Source organism: Podarcis vaucheri (genome assembly GCF_965113315.1).
Source record: "Podarcis vaucheri genome assembly, chromosome: 2".
Lineage (NCBI taxonomy): Eukaryota > Metazoa > Chordata > Lepidosauria > Squamata > Lacertidae > Podarcis > Podarcis vaucheri.
In genome coordinates this window covers 120,240,550-120,255,711 of record NC_138760.1, presented here as the reverse complement: position 1 = coordinate 120,255,711, position 15,162 = coordinate 120,240,550, and the positions used below count along the sequence as shown (strand labels likewise).

At 44.7% G+C, this 15,162-nt stretch overlaps 2 protein-coding genes across 2 annotated transcripts in view; both read left to right on the top strand.

Moving 5' to 3' along the window:
• Positions 1–15,162, top strand: part of LOC309526190 (E3 ubiquitin-protein ligase TRIM7-like) — a 31,790-nt gene that overhangs the window by 4,919 nt on the left and 11,709 nt on the right. The window contains exons 2-3 of the mRNA XM_082212105.1: positions 8,017–8,466; positions 10,177–10,325. Of these exons, the coding sequence (XP_082068231.1) occupies positions 8,050–8,466; positions 10,177–10,325 (566 nt within the window). The 5' untranslated portion in view covers positions 8,017–8,049. The remainder of the gene's footprint in view (positions 1–8,016; positions 8,467–10,176; positions 10,326–15,162) is intronic.
• Positions 9,926–13,629, top strand: LOC309525328 (uncharacterized protein). The gene is made up of 6 exons (XM_082210901.1): positions 9,926–10,302; positions 10,613–10,747; positions 11,226–11,248; positions 11,848–11,966; positions 12,966–12,998; positions 13,351–13,629. Exons 2-6 carry the CDS (start codon positions 10,622–10,624, stop codon positions 13,368–13,370), a joined length of 321 nt encoding a protein of 106 aa, XP_082067027.1. The 5' UTR covers positions 9,926–10,302; positions 10,613–10,621; the 3' UTR covers positions 13,371–13,629.

Below are 15,162 nucleotides of genomic sequence, written 5' to 3'. Positions count from 1 at the left end.
TCTGCAGCCCTGGAGGCATCCCCGCCCCCCCCTTTTTTGCAAAAAAAAAAAGGTGCGAGAGGGACTATGATTGGATCTTCTACTCGTCAACAAAGCCACTTGCAATTGAATAAGATACACTTATCTCTTGCATGAAGCGACTGCCTTTCTTTCTTTCTTTCTTTCTTTCTTTCTTTCTTTCTTTCTTTCTTTCTTGCCTTGCCTTGCAAAAATGGCTCCCCTGCTCCAATGGTGTGTCTAAATGAAGGGAAGGGAGGGTTAGGGGTTATTGTTGTAATTTAGACAGTGGAAATAAATTAAAATTTTATTTAAAAAATTGTCCATTTTAGAGGAATGGCAGATGAAGATGATGGACTTTTCAGAGCTAGCCGACCTGTCTGGAAGAGTCTAAGACCAGAAGGAGGAGGAGTACCTGGAAGAATGGATGAAATTTAAAGACTATTCACTTAAATACGTTAAGATAACTTAATTGGAAAAACTGGCAAATATCAGATAGGCTTAGGATTTAAATATGTGATTGTCAGGGGTTCAGAGACAGAGGCAGAGATGAGGGGGGAGACGGAGAGCGAAGGGGAAGGATCACAGGACAGTGAGGAAGAGAATGACAATGACTTGAGGGCTTCCATGAGTCTGTCAAGTGAATCAGAGGATTCCCAAAAGGGGGCGCCACTACTCAGGCAAAGGGGGGTCACAGGGGGAACCTGCCAAGAGCAGGGAAGCAGCGGGGAAACCCAAAGTGGGAGTGGGAGATCGGGATCGGCTGCCCAGCATGAACAAAGTGGAGAGAGAGGAATTCCCAGTGTGACACACGGAGCGGAGCAGGATGGAGACGGGGGAAGGAGTTCAGGGCAGGACGTCCTGCCGGAAAAGGAGGAGAGTAGTACAGGGAGTTGTGTAAGTGTCAAGAGGAAGGTCAGGGGTAGCGAACGCGCGCCAAGTTCAAATGTGGAGGCGCGCGGAAATGGAGAGAGCCCGGAGGAGGAGCCTGGCCCCAAAGCACGAAGGAGGGGGGGACAGGCATCTGAGGGATCCGCTTCAGGAGAGAGCAGGAGGGAAGGAACCCAGGGGGGCAGGAAGACCCTGCGGAAAAGAAAGGACAGGAAGAGGTGGTCCAGCACAAGCCCCTTACACTGGTGTAGAGGCGGGACCGATTCAGAGGGGACTTCAAATGTCTAGCCTAAGAGACGCGGGGCTGCGCGCCCCGGTTGTGGAACCGATAATGAACTGCAATAAACATCCTTGTATATAAGAAGAGCCTGGCGTCGGTCTTTTGTGAGCTGAGACCTGAGGCAGCCCTGACAGTGATGTTAGAGAATAATATGTTTAAAGTTAAAATGGAAAGAAATAAAGATGTTAAGTGAATAAGTTAATATTACGAGAAAAGTTGGTTTTGGAAAACTGTTACAATGATATACACTGAAATTCAGCTAGGGTGATTTGAGGAAGTCACTTAACAAAGTTACTAAGATTGGATCAAGTTCAGTTATGATTTATGTTTGTTTGTTTGTTTGTTTGTTTGTTTGTTTAAAATTTTGGAAAATCAATAAAAATTTTGAAAAATAAAAACTGTCCATTTTATTGCATGATGTTCACATATAATAGATATAATTTAAAATGCAATCAGCAACAATCATAGCTTCTGGTTATCATTTCTTTGTGGGGAGCGGGAGCGGAACAGCCGCTTAAAGTTAGAACCGAAAGTTCAGAGCATGTTTATGGGTTTTGCAGCTCAGAATTTCGTTGTCGGCAATATGCTGATAACACCCAGCACTGCGGCTCCTTCACAGCATCTGCCGGTGAGGCAGCGCATGTCTCATCCCCCCCCCCTTATTCTGCGGGGGGGGGGGGGAGTCGTGTCTGCATTTCAGAAAAGCATTTTATTGCATTTTCACAAATATTGTAATCAGAGCTTTTTTCTAAAAAAAAATAATGTTTCGGGGTACTCTCACTTTCCTACTCATATTGAAATACTACCCCTTAATGAGGCCAAACTTAGATTCACAAAATGTTTAGGGGTATCCGTCCCCCCAGGGAAAAACATAGTTTGCAATCAATGACAACCATAGCCGCTAGTCTGTCCTTTCTTTGCGGGAAGCGGGGTACGGAACAGCCGCTTAAAGTTAGAATGAAGAGCATGTTTATGGGGTTTGGAGCCCAGAGTTTTGGAGCGCGTTGTCAGCAATATGCTGATTCAACAGTAATTTGCTGATTCAACAGCAATATGCACTGATTCTTCAACATCAACTTCGTTGGACTGGTCCTGTTGTGTGGATGCCAGATTATCTTCTTCCAAAGCAACTACTCTATTCCAAACTTAAAAATGGAAAGCATAATGCTGGTGGTCAACAAAAGAGGTTCAAAGACTCTCTCAAGGCAAATCTTAAAAAAATTAGTATAAACACCAAAAACTGGGAAACACTGGCCTGTGAGCACTCCAGTTGGAGAACAGCCTTTACCAAAGGTGTCATGGGATTTGAAGATGATCAAACTCAGGACAAAAGGGAGAAACGTGCTAAGTGGAAGGCACACTTGGCAAACCCTCACCGTTATCAGCTCCCACCTGGAAACCAATGTCCCCACTGTGGAAGGACGTGTGGATCCAGAATTGGCCTCCATAGTCACTTACAGACTCACTGTTAAGACCGTGTTCATGGAAGACAATCTTACTCGGCTACAGGTGGTCGCCAAAGAAGAAGAAAGAAGAAGATAACACACAGCATTTGCAGGTGAGGCAGCAAATGTCATGGACTTGGCAATGGACTGGATTAGGTAAACCCCAACCCACATAACTGATCACATGACACAGCACATGTACAGTGGTACCTCGGGTTACAGACGCTTCAGGTTATGTGTTTTCGAGTTGCGCACTGCGCCGAACCCAGAAGTACCAGAATGTGTTACTTCCAGGTTTCGGCACTCGCGCATGTGCAGAAACACCAAATCGCGACCCACACAGACACGGCGCTGCAGGTTGTGAACGTGCCTCCCGCACGGATCACCTTCGCAACCCGGGGTTCCACTGTACACCGCTTGAAGGGCAACGTCCACCAACTTTGGGTGGGGGGCTGGCCCCCTCAAATATTTTATATTTTATAGGAGTTGGTTCCCATGCTGACTCATTTCCCCCTTTTTTGCAAAAGCATTACCAGCAGGAGTGGGACTTTGACTGGATTTTCTACTCTTGAACAACCCATTTGCAATTGAATCAAATATGCTTATCTCTTGCATGAAGCAACTGCCTTCTGGCATGCCTTGCAAGAACGAATTCCTTTCCCCACACAAATAAACCAGAGATGCATTTTAAATAAAAGGACGCATTCTACTCATTTGAAAACACGCTGATTCCAGGACTGGATTGAGAAGGCAATTGGGCCGCACCCGGCCCACGGGTCTTAGGTTGCCTACCCCTGGTCTAAAAGAAGGGATTGTTTTGTAGGCAGCGCCCCAGGCGAATGGTGCCTCAGGTCCTGGCCAAGGGGGTGCTTGTGAGGAGGCACCTCTCCATGGGGCAGGGGGGCAGCTCAGAGACCAGGGGCAGCAGCTGTGGCTGCCCAGAGGACAAGACTCTAAGCCAGTGTAGTGTAATGTTTAGAGCCCACAAAAATCTCTTGCAGTTGCAGTCAGAATGCAGAAGACCAATCAGAGAAACATGCAGGTGTTAAGTATGCTGTTTGAAAGTGCACAACACAGCGTGACTTTAAATGACCTTGTGGATGAAACATCAGGGCTTGGATTGAAACATTATAAAAGTAGGTCATGCTGTAAATAGACATACATGGAACTGAGCTCAAGGCTGGTTTAGTTGTTTCCAGAGTCACCTGAGATTTCAAATATTTTGATCCTAGTATTGTCCAACCAACCAAGGGTGCTGTATGCATATATTCTAGGGTTGCCCACATCGGAAAATTTGGACCAACAGTAGGAGAACACTTTAATTATTCCATGACATTCTATATAAGATCTCAAAGTTATCTCAAAGTCTTATTACAAAAGAATTTCAGAAATAGACTGGAAAGAGAAGTTGCTGAATTGCAACTTATTACCAAACTTAAAACCATGGAGAGACCTGGTCTGAATAGAGACATTGGATTCTTACCTCATTATACATGATAAAGCTATTTTTAGCCATCTCACCCCTTGCTTTTTTCTGTAAGACCAATTGCAGTCGTCAACAGGTTTACCACACCTATCAGCTAATCACCCATTCCCACCACCCTATGAGTAATACCCCTCCCCACCCTCTCACTATATATAAAGGTCTGGTGACTTCCGTTTCAGTGTATCTGAAGAAGTGTGTATGCACACGAAAGATCATACCAATAAGAAACTTAGTTGGTCTCTAAGGTGCTACTGGACTTGGGTAGCAGGTGGCGCTGTGGGTTAAACCAGGGAGCCTAGGACTTGCCGATCAGAAGCTCTGCGGTGAACCCTGCAACGGGTCCCTGCTCCTGCCAACCTAGGAGTTTGAAAGCATGTCAAAGTGCAAGTAGATAAACAGGTACCGCTCCGGCGGGAAGGTAAACGGCATTTCCATGCGCTGCTCTGGTTCGCCAGAAGTGGTTTAGTCATGCTGGTCACATGACCCGGAAGCTGTGTGCCGGCTCCCTCGGCCAATAAAGCGAGATGAGCGCCGCAACCCCGCCACGACTGGACCTAATGGTCAGGGGTCCCTTTACCTTTACTAAACTGAAAACTATGGAGAGACCTGGTTTGAATAGAGATATTGGATTCTTGTCTCATTACACATGCTAAAGTTATTTTTGGTCATCTGCATACTATCCCTTGCTTTTTCCTGTAGGATTAATTGCAGTCGTTAACAGTAGTCAACAGGTTTACCATACCCATTGAGTCAATAACCCATTTCCTACTACCCTTCTGAGTAAGACCCCTCTCCACTCTCCCACTATATATAAGGGTCTGGTGACTTCTGTTTAAGTGTATCTAAAGAGGTGTGCATGCCCACGAAAGCTTTTACCAAGAACAAACTTAGTTGGTCTCTAAGGTGCTACTGGACAATTTTTTAAAAAAATATTTCCATTGTCTATATTACAACAATGATTCCTAGCCCTCCCTTCCCTTCATTTAGACACACCCTTTGAAGCAGGGCAGGGCAGCTATTCTTGCAAGACAAGACAGAAAGGCAGTCGCTTCATGCAAGAGATAAGCGTATCTCATTCAATTGCAAGTGGCTTTGTTGACGAGTAGAAGATCCAATCATAGTCCCTCTCGCACCTTTTTTTGCAAAAAGGGGGGCGGGGATGCCTCCAGGGCTGCAGATGCTTATCCTCTCCCAATGCCTAAGGGAATCCCAGCCTGATAGGATCAAAATCTGCAAAGTTTGTCTCGGGCATAGGAGCCAAGTCCTATAAAATATAAAGCATTTGAGGCGGCCAGCCCCAAAGTTGGTGGACGGTGCCCTTCAAATGGTATGCGTGTGCTGTTTCATGCGATCGATTATGTGGGTCGGGGTTTACCTAATCCAGTCCATTTCTAAGTCCAGGACACGCGCTGCCTCACCGGCAGATGCTGTAAAGGAGACGCAGAGCTGAGTGTCATCAGCAAATTGCTGACAACGGAATTCTGGGCTCCAAAGCCCATAAACATGCTCTGAACTATCGGTTCTAACTTTAAGCTGCTGTTCCGCTCCCGCTCCCCACAAAGCAATGATAACCAGAGGCTGATTGCATTTTAAATCATATCTATTATATGTGAACATCATGTAATAAAATGCTTTTCTGAAATGCAGACACGCACCTCCTCTCTGAATGCAGAATAAGAGCAGGGATGCGACCTTGTCTGAATGGATTGGCTCCCTGATTACGGTTGCCTCAATTCTCCCTATACAGTATAGGGATAAGAATTGCAGATCTGCATTTGGAGCCTCGCAAGAGCTGATTGGCTGCCAAGTGAAGCGGCGTTGGTCCGCCCCCGCTTCTCCATTCACAACCATTATCCATTCATCCACAGAGTTGCAGTCTCTGACTGGCTCCTTTTCTCGCGGCGGCGATTTTGATTTCGTTGCCTGCTGCTTCGGCTCCTCCTCTTGCTGCTCCCCAGAGCTGCTCCGGATCAGGCAAAAAGGGGTCGCCTTGCTCCTCTCTCCGCCGGATTAGGAGCGCTACAAGTTGCTGCTTTGGACGGACGTGGAGACGGAAGGATTCTCCGGCTCGGATCCCCTTTGCTCACCGATCTTGTCCCCCAAGATCTCTAAGGTGAGAGAGATTCATTGCTCAATAGGCGCGCCTCACCCGGCAGGTCTCTTTTCCCTAGTATGGCGCGCGGAAGATACGTGTACACGGTCGTGTGAATGGCTTTTATTTTGTGATACCCCCCCTCTCTTTCCTTTGCTCCCTATCTCTGCTCTGTCCGGACTCGGAAAAAGAAAGGTAAATTTATTCTCCGACCCCATTTGCAGACCCTGATCAAGGAGTTGAGCGTGATTTATGGCTCAACAAGTTTGCGCGTAATGCTGCAGGGTCCGTTCCCAAAAATTCCAGCGCCATCCACGCTCTTTTTAGCACTTCCCACGATTGGCCGCGACCTGCTCTTCTTTGTGTTGCTGGATGAGCGTTTTAGGACTTTACTATCGCACGCGGTTTTGCTTTGTGTTTACACCTGGATTTTAGCCGATTTAACCTCTCAATCTTTTACTTTGCTAATTCGATAGGAGCCACGTTTTTGTACACAGCAGCTAAGAAACGAGGCAAATAATACGGCGTCCTCTTTGTCATCTACATCATGGGAACCATCCTCATGATGGTCTGTTTAAATGAAGTTTAAAGTGCCTCTCTCACATCCAGCCCCCGGTTTACCTCCTCTCCCATCTCCTTTAAACATAAACCTTTATTGTCAACTGCCTAGAGATTTTATTATAAAAAGTGGTGTGTGTGTGTTAAATAAAATAAAATACAAAGGAAGCTGTTTTGGATCAGGGTTTTTCCACACGGCGAAAAACTTCAATGGCAAGCTTAACTGAGGTGGCCTCCATTAAACATCCATGTTGATTTTCGATTGTATTTTTTATTGCTGCATTTATTATATTTTTGTTGCATTAAATGTTGAATTATTTGGAATGCAAATGGCAAACGTATTAAAATAGCACGTAAATATATATATATATATATGAAGGAACAGAATGCAATTCAAAACCATTGAACACAGTGCATTGCAATTGCTAAAACAAGCAAGAAAATAATAGAATCGTAGAATTGCAGCGTTGGAAGGGACCCCAAGGGTCATCTAGTCCAACCCCCTACATTGCAGGAATCAAACCAAAGCAAATCATTAAGTGGTCTGCCAAGACCACCAGCAATTTTTTAGCCGTCTATGGGGGGAAACATTGGGCAATTGCAGTTCAGGTTGCAAACATGGGTCCCTCCCATTGCTTCCTGGAGATTTTAGGAATTGAGCTAGGACCTTTTGTCTACAAAGCAGATGCAGAACGAAAACCTTATAGGGCTGGAGGGTGGAAAAAACAGGAACAGTGGGGAGGCGGCAAAGAGGGAGATCCCCAGCCGTGTCCCGCCTTAAATAGGGCAGGACATGCCCCCAGAGCCAGCCAGGACATGCCCCTGGCCAGGGGGTGACGCGGCTGGGAATCCCCCCAATCGCGCTGGGGCTGGGCCGTGATACCCATTGAGCCACAGAGCCCATGGCTGTTCTGGCAAGGAGGAATCTGTCCCCCTTTTGTAGTTCTTGTGATGAGATTTGCCTTTCCTAAATACTTGAGCGAGGGTGATCATCTTTCTTTCCAGGGTGTGTAGGAGAGGGATTTCTTTGATCCCACATATAAAACATAATAAAACGTCAAACATTAAAAAGTTCCCAATACAGGGCTGCCTTCTGATGTCTTCTAAAAGTTGTGTATTTCTTTCATCTCCTTGGCATCTGATGGGAGGGCCTTGCACAGGGCTGGTCCCACTGCTGAGAAGGTCCATGTGGATGGGGCAGGGCTTACATTTCCCATTTCAGATTAAAGTTCACAGGGATCCTAACTCTGCTCCATCTCTCTAACAGGTGCGGCTGGTCCGTTAAAACAGGAGTGAAGTCATGGATGTGGACAAGTATAGGAAGAGGCTCCAGAGTGAAGTCACCTGTTGTGTCTGCCTCGGTTACTTTACTCGTCCAGTAGAACTGGGCTGTGGGCACAACTTCTGCAAAACCTGTATCTTGAGGTGCTGGGAGGAGTCTGGTGAGAGAACCAGGTGCCCCGAGTGCAGAACGGTTGTAGGAAAGGACTTCAGGCAAAACAGGCTTCTCGCAGATTTGGTTGGAGTCGTCAGTGAGTGGGATTATGTTGCAGAAAGAGATGCTCAAAGGAGGCGCTCAAAATGTCAGAGGCACCAGAAGACCCTGGACCTCTTTTGCCGGGACGACGAAGCCCCCTTCTGTGGGGAGTGTGACACATCCCAAGGGCACAGAGGCCACAGGGTGGTTCCTGTGGAAGAAGCCGCCCAAGACTACAAGGTAAGAATGAACCATTAATAGGAATGGCTAGTATATATGATGGGAATTAAAATCATAGAATTGTAAACTTGGAAAAGATCCTGACGATCTAGTCCAACCCCCTGCAATCCAGGAATATGCAGTTGTCCCATAAGCGGATCGAACCTGCAACCTTGACAGTATATGCACCATGCTCTATCAAACTGAGCCAGTTAGCTATCAAGTTTGAAGCCTGTCCGCAAACTACTGTTTCCTGAGTAAGGCTTTATCCCTCTAATCCTAGGTGTGTGAGATGCAGTTTGCTGTCAACTGACTCTGCACATGTTCAGGAGGCCTCTCATCTAATTATATTTTACACATCCTTGGAAAGATTCTGGCTTTTAGGGGACTATGGCTTGCTATGCCTTATAATATATATATAGATGTGTATATTAGGTATGAGTATGTATAAATTAATTAATAAATAAGACTGAACAATGTTAAGTTGGCCTTTCTAGGGAAAATAAATGCAGCCAAAATGAGTGCACTTTGTAAATTGCCTTTCCTGTTTCAGAATCTCATAATACAAAGAGCAGAGCAAGCGTTGTAAGATTGGAAATAACTAATACATCAGTTTATTTGGAATGGAAAGAAATGTACAATTGCTTTAGAAAGGCAAGCAAATAATAAAACCTAGAAGGATGATATTTTGGGCATCTCAGAGTTTCTTGCTGTTATAAAGTGGGAGTTGTTCAGGAGTTGGCATACTGGCGTAAAGTTGAAGATAAACATTTTAGGCTCACAAAGACGATCCCATGAAAGCTGTTTTCAGAGAACTAATTATGGGTGTCAAAGGAGGGTAGGAAAAAGTATTGTGATGGGTCAGATCAAGAGGTGAAGTTTTCCCCCCTTGGTTGTATTTCCATGTTAGCAAATCTATTTATATATACAGGTGCAGCCATTCAACAACAACAAGAAAAACATTAGAGACATACAACAACCCTGCTTTCTCCTGTTGCCAGCCCTAAACCATGCAAAGAACTCAAGATTCATGAGTTTTAAACCAGTTGTATTAATATAAGTATCACTGGTGCTTGATCTTAGGCTATTAGTGCAGTTGTGAGCTGTTTCAGATGAGGAGGAGGGTGAAAGCAGATTTCAGATTTACAAGCAAAGTTCAGATCCACGTGCTTGGATAAATATATGGTCAGTTTTTTTACGAAGCAAGCCATATATTCCAACAGCTTTAACCAAGCCCTCCAAGCTATGCTGCTGCTACAATCAACTAATCTCTACAACTGCATAAAAAACAAAATCCTCAGGGACTAAGAAACTTCAGAGCAATCCTTGACTGCAGAGTTGACATGAACTATTCTGCTTTCTGCATGTTATTATATCACATGTTAGAATCACTTTCTCAGCCACAATATCCACACTGTAGTATAGTAGCTTTTATTTGCATTAATGGGCAATTTGTTTGAATGATAATTTAAAAAGAAGGAAATCCAACCTGTGATAGAAAGAGAATGACATTTTCTGGAGAAGGGGCTTTCTGGGTCTTTTCTCAACATTTCTCCACAACACTCATCAGTTGCATCTGTCATAGGCTCAATACTCTGGATGGCAGAAGCAGGCTCTGCAGTCTCAAAAACCGGGGAACAATAACATAATTCAACTGTCCTCTCGCTTTCCTCTTTCTCTCTCTGTCTCGATGACGATTATGATGGTTATCTCCAAGAAACCTCTCACCAGGACCCAAATAAGAACTTTGGCTTTTCTTTTCAAGATCAGCCCTGCAGGGGCCTAGAGACTCTGAAGGAGGAGGAGGCAGAAAACCTGGTGGATAACAGAACAGAAAAGAACAGTCACCGCCTGCTTGTAAGTGTCGCTCTTACTGGGAAGTAAGCAAATAATCAAAAGAACTAATGTTTGGTGGGTGGATAAAAAATTACATAATGAAGCCATCAGGCAGCTCGACTCTTTTAGATGTCTATTTGTTTGGGGATGCCTGTTCTGATGGGAAGGAAAATTTTCATTTGCTTGAAAACTGATGCATCATCTGTGAAAATACAGAAATTCAGAAGCACCCGCCCTGTTCCCCTGCAGTAATCCTCAAGCCCTCTTCATTCTGCAGAAGGAGTGGCAATGTTGCTAACAGCCTGTTTTTCTTTCCATCTATTTCTTGCAGGAGCAACTAATGTCTGATAGGCAGAAGATGAAGGGTGAGTTTAGGCAGCTACATTCGTTTCTGGATGAACAGGAATACCAACTGCTGAAGCAGCTGGAAGAGGTGGAGGATGAGATTGCGAGGAAACTCCTGCAGGTAGGGCTGTGGCATAAGGAGTCCAAGCTTTTCTCCAGATCAGTCTCTGCCTTTGTCCTTGTACCAAAAGTGACGCTGCTTGGTTTTGCGGAGCTGGTAGCCGATTCTCTAATGTTAGGTGCGGGAGCATCTAAGAGGACAAAGAGAGAATTTGTTACTTAACGATGATGGAATCAGATGTTTTCTGCTCTTGGCTGATGATGGGTCTGCTGCTGGCTCCCAAATTAGTGATGTTGCCTTCCTGGCCTGTTTGTGAGCTTCCCAGAAGCTGCTCTTGCCAAGAGGGGTCTGGGCTGGGTGGATCCCTTGGTCTGATCCCTTACTGGTCCTCTGTTGTACCTGCTCAGGGCTTCATTTAAGAGGCTGTGTTCTGATTTTATGACATTACCCTGGTTGGACTGGGGCATGGGGCGTGGGCTTCAAAGTATGGCCAGTCGTGGATGTTAAGTGTTCTCATATTTTTCTCTTTCCCCTGCAGGATCACGGAAGCACTTCGCAGAGGTAAGCAGATCCCTCTTCTTATCCTTTGCGCTTTGCGGTTTGGTGAAGGATGTGGACTGCAGGAAAAACACCCGTTGTTCTCAAGGGGACAGTGTGGGTCTTTGTGACCTCCAACATTTAACAAATCATTAGGGGCCCACTTTTTCTAAAGTTCCCATTTTCACTTCCAAACTCCCCTCCCCTCAGTTTCTATCTTTCGATTCCTCCTGCTGTAATTCTGATTCTCTTTCCTTTTCCGAAACAGGGATGTATCTATAGCAGCATTTCAAGTTGCTGTCTAAAATCTAAACAGTTTATTCCCCACTGGAGTAATGTTTTACGTCTCCATCCTCTGTCCATAGTCTTGGGCTTCTTTGGTATTCATCTTAATGTGGGGTTCCCTGCTTGTATTAATTTTAGGTTTTGTTTTTCTTCCAACAAACCATTGTTCACACTTCTATTCCGTGCACTGCTTATTTCAATATTCCTTTCCTCTTATTTTTCACCTTGAATCTGTCCAACTGGTTTCTGAGACTTTTATGATCCTCTCTTTTTGCTTCCTTTGGGAATTCTAGGTTGGAGAGCAAGTTGGTATTTTTAAACCTTTTATTTCTCTACAGGCACGAGGAGAGATCGACATTTGGGGGTACCAACAATATCCCTTATGGATTGATGTGCAAATTCTGGAACTTCGGTCATATCAATACATTTCTGGCAAGTTCCTTTCGACAGTTCAAAGGTAATAGCTACAAGAATTTCATGCTAGATATTGAACTCGTGCAAATGGGGTTGAGGAAAAACTCATGGTGTGCTCTGTAATGCTAGGAGACCAACAACATTGTGAAGGCCACAACTTTCCCTTCTCTGAAAACATGTTCATTCCTTCAGCCACAGTGTCTCACATGGAGGACACTAGAAAAAACTCACACACTTCTGTGGCTAAAGCTTTGTGTGACTTAAGGCCCACTGAAATCAGGTGGTTTTTTTGCAAGAATATTGTGGTGAATTCAATAATCAGTGTGGTAGTTTCAATGACACTCTGTCACAACTCAAGTTTAGCCAGGCCTTAGGCTCCAACACTTTAAGGCAATAACCTTAAGAGGCAGATTTTCAAAAGCAGATAGTAGTTATCCTTGTGTATGCTGAGAGAGACAGAAGATCTCATAAGCAGAAGTCAAATGTGATTATTTGGAAACAAGTGAAAAGACAAACAAGGTTCTGGAAACCGAGGAATGGTTGAGGGAGTTGGGTATGTTTAGCCTGGAATAATAATAATAATAATAATAATAATAATAATAATAATAATAATAATAAATAATTTATTTATACCCCACCCATCTGATTGGGCCTCCTCCGCCACTCTGGGTGGCTTCCAACAAAATATTAAAATACCGTAATACATCAAACATTAAAAGCTTCCCTAAATAGGGCTGCCTTCAGATGTCTTCTAAAAGTCTGGCAGTTGTTGTTCTCTTTGACATCTGGTGGGAGGGCGCCACTACCGAGAAGGAAAAGAGCAGACTGAGAGCACGATATGATAGCCATCTTCAAATATCTAAAGGGCATGTAAGATGGAGCAAGATTGCTCTGGAGGGTAGGACTCAAACCAATGGCTTCAATTTACAAGAAAGGGGATTCCGACTAGACAATGATATCAACTGACTCTTTTTCTATGCTATAACATCCATTAACACCACGACGGTGTGATGCTTTATCTCTCTTGCTTTCCCTTTCACAGGCGCTATAAGATCAGGACTCTCTGTGCGGAAAGGTAAGCTGAGGAGTCTCGATCAATCAACCATAGTCCCTGGCCAGTTGGCTATTGGGAGAGAGAATGGTGGCCTCAAAGAGCTTTTGAAATAGGACAAACTGGGCTACCCTAGCAGCGAAGGCAAGGGGAGGCCCACAGTCCAGTCAGGAAAGGAACCCCCTTCCTCAATGATCCATGGAGTGGATCTAAGCCAGTGGTGTCCAAAGCTTTTTCAAAGAGGGTCAGATTTGATGAAGTGAAGAGCTGTGGAGGCCAACCAGAGGGCAAACCAAAGATGTTGAGGTTTTTTAGGGTTGGAGCTGTTGAGCTGCTTTTAGGATTGACGTTGTTGTTGTTGTTGTTGTTGTTTTAGGATTTTACATCAGGAGATAAACTCACAGGGGCAATTAGGCCCCCAAAACGGTCTTTGGGCATGCCTGACCTAAGCTCACGATGTCTATCCTCCTGGCTAATTCCTCTCTGCGTGACGCCAATACCTCTTCTCCTGCACAAAAGCTGCTTTCCTTCCTGCCCATCTTTCGCGTGGGGCCAAAAAGCTGCTTTGAGCTGCCTCTGGGGACGCACCCCTTCGGAAAAAGAAGAGGAGGAATGTGTAGAAAAGTAACTTCCAGTGTATTTCTTAATTTTTAAAATCAAAGGATCCATGTGTGTGTCTATGTATCGACACCATTAAATAGATGACAACAAACTCTAGAATGTGTTGTGTTTTCCTTTGGTCTGGTGCCTGAGGCTAAATCAGGCATCCCCCTACACATCTGGGCGCAGGGGTACATTTGGCAATCTAGGATACCACTGCAGGGACTACAAATTGTCAATTTCACAAAACGGAAGCAATCAGTGTTAGAAAGTTTAGATACGTAAGTTAATTGCCAAATGACACCTTAAACCTGTGTTACGGTCGCCACAATGGAATGTCTGGGCACCATTTGGGGGCGGGGAGGGCAATGCCATTTTTTATTATTTCTATTATGTACTGAAGTTCTTACCCTGGGCCAGCAGGGGGATACTGTAGATAGTTCAGGTCCACATATGCAAATAAGGGATCGAAAGTGACGTTCAGTGATTGGATAGTTACAGAAAGTTGTTACAGTTACGTTGTACTGGAGCTCTATATAAGCAGGCTGGCTGAACCCTTCAGTTCAGTTCTGTTCTGACCTGTGAATAAACAAGAGCTGTTTGGAGAATTGCTGTGTCGTCTGATATGTTCACCCACAACTTAACAATTTCATTTCTATACTGCTTTATATTTTAAACAAAAAAACTCAAAGCGGTTTACAACACACTGAAACATCAAAGGTAAACAATTCAGAATAAAACAAATTCAGGCTTCAAGGAGAATATTTCCGATCCTTCCCCATATTTATTTACCTAAACTTTATAAGCTGCCCCATAGTAGAAGGACTCTAGGAAGCCAGTGTAGCATAGTGGTTAGAGTGTTGGGACTAGGACCTGGGAGGTCAGGGTTCAGATCCCCACTCAGTCTTGAAGCTCACCAGATGACCTTGGAGTCAGTCACAGCTTCTTCACTTACCTCACAGGGTGGTTGTGGGAATTAATTGGGGATGTACTTAGTGGAGAAAAGGGTGGTATATAAATGCATTAAGTTCTCCTGAATATCTAAGTAAGAAAGCTGGAGGGGCCAGCCAGGTCGAGATGTCAGTCGCGAACACGGTATCCAAAAATCTCAGCATGGTCGCAATTGGACCTGTGCCAGTTGCAAAAAGCACCTGGGGGATTTTTACCGCTGGAAACTGGGTGATCACACAAACCCCCAGCCAGAGGCAAAAAATAAAAATAAGACAATACCTGGCAACCCCTTCTCAAAATACAGGAAGGCCCACCCCCAACCCCACATTATATTATGGAATGGCAAATTTCTGGACATTTATCCATATACTGTACACTAGTGGCCAAAATTGTGTAAACCTTTTGGAACATAGGTAAAGGTAAAGGACCCCTGGATGGTTAAGTCCAGTCAAAGGCGACTATGGGGTTGCAGCCCTCATCTCTCTTTCAGGGCGAGGGAGCCAGTGTTTGTCCACAGACAGCTTTCCGGGTCATGGGGCCAGCAGGACTAAACTGCTTCTGGTGCAACGGGACACCGTGACAGAAGGGTCTATCAGAAAGAATAAAGAATAAATCAAAACAGGAATTTGTTTCAAAA

What these genes read in the sequence shown, in the direction of transcription:
- LOC309525328 (XM_082210901.1), top strand. Translation starts at nt 10,622, where the DNA reads ATGTCTGATAGGCAGAAGATGAAGGGTGAGTTTAGGCAGCTACATTCG. An exon ending in TTGCGAGGAAACTCCTGCAG is followed by an intron (nt 10,748 to 11,225) that starts GTAGGGCTGTGG and finishes TTTCCCCTGCAG; the next exon opens with GATCACGGAAGCACTTCGCA. An exon ending in CACGGAAGCACTTCGCAGAG is followed by an intron (nt 11,249 to 11,847) that starts GTAAGCAGATCC and finishes ATTTCTCTACAG; the next exon opens with GCACGAGGAGAGATCGACAT.